The sequence below is a fragment of the Cucurbita pepo genome, chromosome 5, assembly GCF_057944985.1.
Source record: "Cucurbita pepo subsp. pepo isolate OVF chromosome 5, ASM5794498v1, whole genome shotgun sequence".
Taxonomy (NCBI): domain Eukaryota; kingdom Viridiplantae; phylum Streptophyta; class Magnoliopsida; order Cucurbitales; family Cucurbitaceae; genus Cucurbita; species Cucurbita pepo.
In genome coordinates this window covers 17,865,248-17,874,044 of record NC_141802.1, presented here as the reverse complement: position 1 = coordinate 17,874,044, position 8,797 = coordinate 17,865,248, and the positions used below count along the sequence as shown (strand labels likewise).

The 8,797-nt window shown below is 38.4% G+C and overlaps 2 protein-coding genes across 6 annotated transcripts; both read right to left on the bottom strand.

Annotated features, from left to right (window-relative positions):
* Nucleotides 1-683: 683 nt before the first annotated feature.
* LOC111794674 (putative serine/threonine-protein kinase WNK11) lies at nt 684-3,323 on the bottom strand. 2 transcript variants are annotated; one of them, XM_023676780.2, is made up of 4 exons: nt 3,163-3,273; nt 2,660-2,698; nt 1,788-2,291; nt 684-1,295 (listed from the first exon to the last, which is right to left on the bottom strand). In XM_023676780.2, the coding sequence occupies exons 3-4, from the start codon at nt 2,289-2,291 to the stop codon at nt 909-911; spliced, it is 891 nt and encodes a 296-aa protein (XP_023532548.1). In that variant the 5' UTR covers nt 2,660-2,698; nt 3,163-3,273; the 3' UTR covers nt 684-908. The 2 variants fall into 2 exon arrangements, with proteins under 2 accessions (XP_023532548.1, XP_023532547.1); XM_023676779.2 differs by lacking the exon at nt 2,660-2,698 and having other exon boundaries at nt 3,163-3,323.
* A 1,553-nt stretch (nt 3,324-4,876) lies between these two features.
* On the bottom strand, nt 4,877-8,399 carry LOC111795548 (scarecrow-like transcription factor PAT1). Of its 4 annotated transcripts, none has more exons than XM_023678041.2 (3): nt 8,243-8,349; nt 7,735-7,849; nt 4,877-6,785 (listed from the first exon to the last, which is right to left on the bottom strand). In XM_023678041.2, the coding sequence occupies exon 3, from the start codon at nt 6,674-6,676 to the stop codon at nt 5,066-5,068; it is 1,611 nt and encodes a 536-aa protein (XP_023533809.2). In that variant the 5' UTR covers nt 6,677-6,785; nt 7,735-7,849; nt 8,243-8,349; the 3' UTR covers nt 4,877-5,065. The 4 variants fall into 4 exon arrangements, with proteins under 4 accessions (XP_023533809.2, XP_086980305.1, XP_023533808.2 ...); XM_087124179.1 differs by having other exon boundaries at nt 7,735-7,822; nt 8,243-8,315; XM_023678040.2 differs by lacking the exon at nt 7,735-7,849 and having other exon boundaries at nt 8,243-8,399.
* Nucleotides 8,400-8,797: the final 398 nt, after the last annotated feature.

The window sequence follows — 8,797 nt, the reverse complement described above, 5'->3', positions numbered from 1 at the left end:
GGCCCTCAAGAAGGTGGTTAGTGAAATCCCACATTGGGTGGAGAGGAGAACGAAGCATTCCTTATAAGGGTGTGAAAACCTCTCTAGCATACACGTTTTGAAAACCTTGAAGGAAAATCCAGAAGGGAAAATCCAAAAAGGACGCTGAGCCCCCAATGGGGTGGACTATGAGATCTCATATCGATTAGAGAGAAGAACAAAGCATTCTTTATAAGAGTGTGGAAACCTCTCCTTAGCAGACGCATTTTAAAACCGTGAAGCTAACGACGATACGTAACAGACCAATCAGACAATGGAATTGGCCTGTTAGAGTTGGGTTCAGAACGATGTTATACCCTTGGCTGACACAGTAACAAAGTTGACAGCTAGATGTGAACTTTGTGGTAAAAGAGGCTTCTTTACCTTAAGAAAGACAGAGGAGACAAGAACCGAGCTTACCGCCGGGGCTGATGTCTACATGCTGGTGTGCCGCCAGCTCTATGCCAATGGACAAGAAGTTATACAATCTTCCAAGAACGTCCTGGGATCTCGTGCTATTAGAACTGGCTCAAATCTAGAGGCACTTCCTTCCCTTATCTAAAATCCACCACTTATCTTAGTTTTTAGGCAAAATGCTTTGCTTTCGCCTGTGAATTTCTGGAAATAGGATATGTAATTCATCCAAAACAGAAGAGTCCCAGAGATGGCTACAAGGGAAAAGAATTTTATTGCTTGCCTCGGCAAATCCAAGATATCATTCCATAGACGTGAAGTCATTGACAAGAATCCAGTGACGAGAAATGAATTACAGAAATGGGAAAAAACTGAAGTGCAGTATGAAAAAGAGAAAAACCTTCATGCTCATCGGTCGGTGGTGGCACGGGTAGAGGAAACACGTCTTAAAATCTCTGGTTAAAAGTGCTTCTCCTCTAATAACTCTGTTCGGAATCTTCATCCCTGACTTCGTCGAAGAAGGGGTCCTTGAGAAGTTCAGAAGTGGTAGGCCTTGCCCTTGGTTGTGCAATGCACTTCTCAATGAAAGCCCTGACTTCATCATTTGTCACTTTGTTTAATGCTTGGGGTTTTATTCCAGTCGTCACCTTCTTGTATATCTTGGCAATACTATCACATTCACTGTATGGTATCTCCATCGTGACCATCTCAAGCAAACACATCGCAAAAGAGTATATATCCACCATCTCTGTGTAATCTTCCTCGTACAGTTCTGGTGCCATATACTCCGGTGTGCCTATGATTGAGTGAGCAGCATGACTCTTGCCAACTATAGCTGCAAAACCTAGATCACCTATTTTCACCTGTAAACATGAGTGTAATCACGCTTCAAAACACCACAAAGATAAACAAGTGGATGGACTATTGGATACTTGTGGTTTAATCTTATTTTGGGAATCATATAGATTAGCAGGCAAATTTGAGATTATATAGTTGATACTTGGATTCAGGAAACAATGTTCTAAAATGAATTTGTCTAACCACATGCACGTTCTTGTGAACAAGGGAGATTTGACAAAGCCAATCGACAAATCTTTTAATTGATCATAACCTCAGTTTTAGCTTCAATCAGTACAAAGTCAATCGACAATCATGTGTAGCATATGGACTATTATTCAAGCAGCTCAGGCAAATCTTTTAATGAGTCATCGGCATTTTTTTTGAATTTCCACAAAAGGTGATTTGCTTGCACCTAAAATAATGATCAAGAATATAAAAACCGAAAAAAAGAAAAGTCATCTGCAAAATTTATCTTAGGTTAGAAATAGTAGCATTATCAAGAGTGAAGCAAATACCTGACCAATATTCCCATTGACAAATATGTTACTGCAGTTGAGATCTCGGTGAATAATGCAAGGCTCGTGATTATGAAGATAATCCAATCCCTCAAGTACCTGCTTTGACCACTTCTTCAAGGCCTTAATTGACACATGTCGATGTTTCTTACGATAATCCCTCAGATTTCCTGATGTACACACCTCGGTAATGAAATTCAACGTATTGTGCTCATCATCATTCCAAACACTGTAGCAAACTATGATATAATCGTTACTCAACGTGCTCAGCAGCTGAACCTCCGATCTCAAGCGGTTGATGAACACTGGATCCCCACTGAATTTCCTCAATCGAACCTGATTCCAAGCAACCTCTATACCTTCCTCCTGATCAAATGCCCGATATACTTTCTTCACTGCTCCAGACCCAAGAAGATCATCGTATCGTCCAAACCTTCCAGTTGGATCGACCTCAACGAAAGGCTCGGCATCTCGGTCAAATGGAATTGAATTATCAGCTGGCATCTGTAAAGAGTTTCAAATTTGAAGTGAGTTGAGAAAATTAGAGCAGTGTTGGGGTCTAAAATGACAGTGACATTTATAAAGATCCAAGAGGTATTTAAAAAAAAAACGAACAAAGGAGAATGTGAACCCAACCAGATAATAAACTAAGAGCTGGCAGCTGAATCCTAAAAGGAATGCGACAGAGTATAATCCTCACATTCATAAACTTGATTATTGATACAGCTAACCCAGCTTCACCTTAATCAATAATTTCTAATAAAATATCTAAAAACCATCGATATAACGGAAGTACAGAGTCCTGACACTACTATTACAACCCGAAAAATATCATTCGTATTAAAACCAAAACGGATAGTCGAAAGAAATACTCTTCTTCCTGACTGCTTCTTCGGCAATTCTTCATCCTGCTATTATTTTGGAATTACAACAAAAACAATAATTAAAATGACTACGAGAGGTTTGAGCAACAAAATACTCATGCATTACCGTTTGCAAATGAAACGGACTTCAAGAGACGAAATTAAGGACAATGATAAAGTCCGATGAGCAAGAAATCAGAAAAATCGCCGGGAAACCATTTCAAAAAGCTGAAAAAGCAGATTTGAGGCTTTCCGGTTCACGTATCGAAAATCATATATACAGATAAAGCGGAAGAAACGCAAAGATCAACTTGATTACAGAAAATGAAAAATTGCAAACGCAAAACCTAAAGGTAAAGACATTGACCAAAAAGAAAAGAAAATAGAACCTATTAAACATGCCAATTAACACGAAAAATTACAAGTTAGCTCTTGAAACGAGACAGATCATTAAGGCACCTGAAAATTTGAAGGAGAAACAAAACGAGGAAGATGAAGAAGAAGAAGAATACCTTGGTGTTGATGCCGGACGGAAATCTCCAAAGAAACGGAGCGAGAAAAAAAAAAACTTCCCTCTCTCTCTTTCTCTTCCGTTCAGTTGGTTTTTCCTGCGTCAAGTCGAGGCGGCAGGGTCGTTCTCCATTTATACGTGGCGCGCAATCCCGATCAAATCGCCAAAACGACGTAGTCTTAACCTTTAACTTTTCAAAATGGCATTCGCCAATTTACGTGTCCTATAATCCAACGCCTTACCTTCCCCTACATTGACTTTCTAATAATGAAATATCGTGGACTTTCAAATTAATAATTTTAATTGTTTTTTTTTTTTTTTTTTAATTTTAACAAAACGTGTAATATAATTTCATATTTATATTTAATAATGAAGATAATTATTTTTAAAAAATTAACCTTATAAACCCTATTTTTATGCTATAATTTTCTTATTTTATCACCAAAAAAAAATATATATATATAAAAAATGATTTAAAAACTCCGTTAAGTTTTGAATATTATATATCCTATAATTTATATATCCTATAATTGATTCTCGTAAATAGTTTATATTAGAGTCTTAACACCAAATTATACCGATGAAATTCTCACTTTTTTTTACCATAAATTTACAATTTAACCTAATTATTCATTAAATATAAAATTGAATTTTAAATTATTCTTTAATCCAATTCGACCTATTAACTATAAAATTAAAATATTAAAAGGATCTCTTTAAAAAATCAATATGCGAGCAACTTTAATTGAATTAGAAGTAGCGTGAAGTTTTTATGTGGGTTTTTTTTTTTTTTTTTTTTTTTTTTAAACTTTTAATAAATGTTTGTACAGAAAAATCCGTTGAAAAAGGTGTAGAAATTGAAGAGGTTCACGCATGGAGGAAGCGGATTTCATGGGTTGCCTATGCCCATCAAATTGAGTCTTTCAATCTATGCAACCCATTCACGTGATTGTATTGTACAATTTTTTTTTTCATGATTGTTCGTATAACTACCCGACTTATTAAACTCGACGTTAAAGAGCTGCTACTACAACTAATGTACTTGTTGGATCGGGGCTTGTTTGATAGCCTTAACTTTATTTTAGCTAAATCATTTTAGAAGTGCAATGTATCGGTTCATTACTGAAATAAAGATGATGTCTTGTAAAAATGATCTAGATATTTTAGGAATAAAGATATCATCTTTATTTCGAAAATGATTCAGTTGCCAGCTTTGACTCGTTACGTATCATTGTTAGTCTCACGGTTTTAAAACGCGTTTGCTAGGGAGAGGTTTCTACACCCTTATAAGGAATGTTTTGTTCCCCTCTCTTGAGGACCAGCGTCCTCGCTGGTACACTACTCGGTGTCTGGCTCTGATACTATTTATAGCAGCCTAAGCCCATTGCTAATACATATTGTCCACTTTGACCCGTTACTTATTGTCATCAGCCTCATGATTTTAAAATGTGTTTGCTAAGAAGAGGTTTCCATACCGTTGTAAAGAATATTTTATTCCCTTCTCCAACCGATGTGGGATCTCACAAAGTGTCTCATGCAAATAATCTAACTGAACATAACGAGAGCAACTCCAAGTCTAAACCAACTACTGTGTCTATGTGGGTTAGTCATACAAGACAGAACGCTACTGAACATAACAAGAGCAACTCCAAGTCTAAACAAACTACGGTGTCTAGGTGGGTTAATCATACAAGACAGAACGCTACGACCCTTGGTGGAAGTTAACTCATCTCAACATAGCGTACATATAGAAAACATTTACCATCACCAGACAAGGAAAGTTCTTGCCAATACATTTTGTTAAAGACAAGTGTACGTTTTGTCTCAGCATCTAATGGAACTCAAAAAAACATGCGCCCCCCTTGGTTTCTAATGGCTAGTTCCTGTAAACCATGGCTACATTTTCACTTCCATGCACAAGAAGCAACCAAATCCCTATCCATCCAGCCTAGATATAGAGCCCCTTCTTTCTCTTCAAGCCTATACCTGTTAGAATAGTTATCTAATAACGTTTTTATGGTAGCATTCACCAAAGAGCTTAATGGGTAGGGAGTGAATCCTGCCATTGAGAATCGCAGTCGCCACTTTCCGAGTAGCTCGTGTCGTTCTACTCTCTCTGCCCCTTCACATGCTAGTATGTTGACAACTTCCCTGGCTAGACAATGCTGCTCGATGTTGATTCGCTCCTTGTGCTGCCTTGGAAGAGTAACGTCGATTGATTCGAACATGGCGTTGTAGTAATCCAGCGTCTCGATGAACCGGGGAAAGAACGCAGCGGTGTTCGTGTTGGATTCTTGTTCAACAAGGGTCACTACCTTTGGAGAAAGACCCTTAACCAGCCTCAATAACCGATCTCGATGGTTTTCGGTGCTTACGCTCTCATCTGGCATATGGTGTAGCATGAATGCAAAGTTCACTGCTAAAGCCTCCCCTCGTCGATTTCCCAAGTCTTTCTGCTGAACGTCGCAGCCAGAGATGGCAGCCGAGTGAAACTCAAATGGGACATTAAATAACTTCGCTAACTTAGAAAGCCTCATCCCAACGATATCTAGACCGCCTCCCCGAGCGTGAGCTGATGCAGGATCATCTATGCCGGTTATACGAATGTGAGGCGGTCCACCAGGCCTGCCTGCAAAAGCTTGAATCAAAGTGATCCATTGAGTACCCTGAGAGATTTGGAAATCAATGATGTGTACTCTATCTTCATCTTTCATGGCTTCTGCAATGGCACCATTTGCAGACATGTATCCAAATTTGAAATACGGGCAAACATCGTATAAAACATGCATATAAGAGAGGAGCTCCATGCTTGCTGGTTCCTTGCATCTCAAAGATTTATAGATGCTACTGCCTGAGAAGGCTGACCGTGCAACCAGCCCCTCCAACATATAAGCTCCCAATCTCTGCATCGGTTCACCCCGAACCGACACCATCTTGCGCAGTTCATCCATAAGCCATTGTGCCATTAAGGCATCATTATCGGACACGGCCTTAGCACAAGCTATTAGGATCTTTTTTAAGTTCCCTTTAGTGATAGCATCCATCACTTGTCCCCAACTTCCCACTTCTGAATTCTCTGTTCCTTCCTGGTAGAAACTATCAAAACTATCAATAATATCAGAATCAGGGCCAAGCATCACAGTTTCCAATTCCAGCAGTTTGTGCCTAAAATCACTAATATCATCTGTTATGCAGGATCCGCTTACTGGTGAGCCATACGTATTGTCAGGGGAATTATGCTGATCAGAAGGACTCCCATTGGATGAGAAAGTGACGGTCGTTGACGTCGAGTTGTGAGTTGCATAGCCGTGGCTTCCCGAGGACGATTCCAAAGTGCAGTACCGATCACTGATGTCTTGAAGATTGAACTGAGCTCTTTCGTTGCCAGCATTGGTATATAATTGGCGACCTAAAGTTTGAAATTGGGAGACACAGTAGGCATCCACTCCTTGAAGTGGCTGATAACACAGTCTTTTCGACATATGTTGACCTCTATGAAGCTGAGAAGCTTGCATTTTACAAAGCGTCTACTTGAACAGGACTGCTTTTATCTCCACAGCAGCTAAGAGTATTCAAGATCCTTGCTCCAAGAGCTGCCGTTTTCCAAATCTTTATCCTAAGTTACTACACATATGAACCAAAATCAGCATCATGGGTACCCATGACAGCATCCGATAACATATCGACTCAAAACAGTCATTCTCATATGAGTTTATTACTGATCTAAAGTCCAGCAGAAGCCAGCAAACATAAGATAGATAGCATACTTCAAAGTTCAAACAAGCTCAAGCCATCTAACTCAAGCTGCCACAGATTCTCTCAATTCAACCTATAAAAATATTAGCACCAAGCCGACCCATAAAAAGAGAACTCAAAATTAGGAGGTACAAAGGGTCATATGCTCTGTAGTTGTAACGGTCCAAGCCCATTGTTAGCAGATATTGTCATTTTTGGGCTTTTACTTTCGGGCTTCCCCATAAGGTTTTTAAAACATGTGCGATAGAGAGATTTTTCTACACCCTTATAAGGAATGTTTTGTTCTCCACTCCAACCGATGTGGGTTCTCACAATCCACCCCTTGGGGCCAGCGTCCTGGCACATCGCCTGGTGTCTAGCTCTGATACCATTTGTAACCGTCCAAGCCTACCGCTAGCAAATATTGTCCTCTTTGGGCTTTTCCTTTCGAGCTTCCCCTCAAAGTTTTTAAGATGCTCTGTGAAGAGAGGTTTCCACACCCTTATAAGGAATGTTTCATTCTCCTCTCCAACCGACGCCGGTTCTCACAATATTCAATACACAATACAGTGTACAGAAAGGACAAAAACCAGCAAGGAACACCAAGGAAGACATTTTTCAAGTTTGATTCATCCATTAGATCACAGTTGAAAACAGAGAAATTGCTAAGAGAATCCTGTCAGTCCAAAGAATCATCCGAACTTACAACTTAGAGAAATCAAATTTATCAAAGCCACCAATTCTAGTTGATATTAACTTTATACTTTCTACTTAAGAAAAAGCAATTTAAAAAGCATGAAGGAATATTTTAAATCAGTTCGGTGACTCATGATTATACCTTTCCACGTATTCGTCTATATCCCCCACCAGATCATCACTCAACTTTAGCTATTCACACATGAAACCGATAGCATCGGAATTCGATACTGTTTCATAACATTTACCATCAATCCCTAGAAAATTCAAACCCAATTCGCAAAGTAAAGAGAGAGTCATGAACGAACAAACAAACAGTAAGAAACAATTCTAACGACTTAATTCGTTACACAGCAGAAAATATGAGAGCAAAATTGTTCAAGGAATCGACCTCCACAAAAATGCTACAAAGAAAACAGAGCATAAAAACAGAATAGCAGCCAATTTAAGCCACGAATTCCCATTTCCATCCAAATCCTTTAGCAACAATACTAAATCAGACAAGAAAATGCAAATACCTACAAACAAATGAAGAACAGATTCCACAAACCATCAAACAAACACTTGCGATTCCCAGAAGTTACATGGAATTAAACTCAACGAGAAGAATTTCATAGGTTCATCATAATGAAGCAAATTGTTAAACTCACCTCGCTTGAAGAATCTTCCGGCTGGAGTTCACTTCAAACCAGAGTCATTTTGAGAGAGAGAGAGAGAATAGCGTAGGGGGAGTCCTCTGCGAACCACCTGAGAAGTATTTAACAGAGCGAGTGCGAAACTGCAATCGCCATTTTTGCCACCTAGTTGTGTGCAGTTACGAAAATACCCTCCAAAAAATAATACTTTACTCTTAAATAATCATAATTACAAAAGGTTTAACTCTCATTACACTAAATTTTAGTTTGTATTAATTGATGTAATTAAATCTTAATTAATTTTTTAAAATTTAAATATTTAGAATATCATTTCAAATCGATAGTCTATAATATGGTCAAAATCTGACTCTTTCTATTAATAAAATCTCGAGCTTTTGAAAAAATTCAAACGCTAAAAAGTTAGTCAAATTAGTCCAAGAAATTCAATAATTCAATGGTGAAATTATTTATTTATTTATTTTTCTATTTTTTGATATTATATTCAATTAAAATTTTAGAGCAAAGGGAATAACTTGACTTTGGATGCAAGACCCATCCCATGTTCTTGGC

Bases quoted from the DNA above. Each gene is read 5' to 3' on its own strand.
- LOC111795548 (XM_023678040.2), bottom strand. From the start codon at position 6,676: ATGCAAGCTTCTCAGCTTCATAGAGGTCAACATATGTCGAAAAGACTG.
- LOC111794674 (XM_023676779.2), bottom strand. From the start codon at position 2,291: ATGCCAGCTGATAATTCAATTCCATTTGACCGAGATGCCGAGCCTTTC. The intron at 1,296-1,787 runs GTATTTGCTTCA...TCATGTTTACAG, and splicing joins TCAATGGGAATATTGGTCAG to GTGAAAATAGGTGATCTAGG.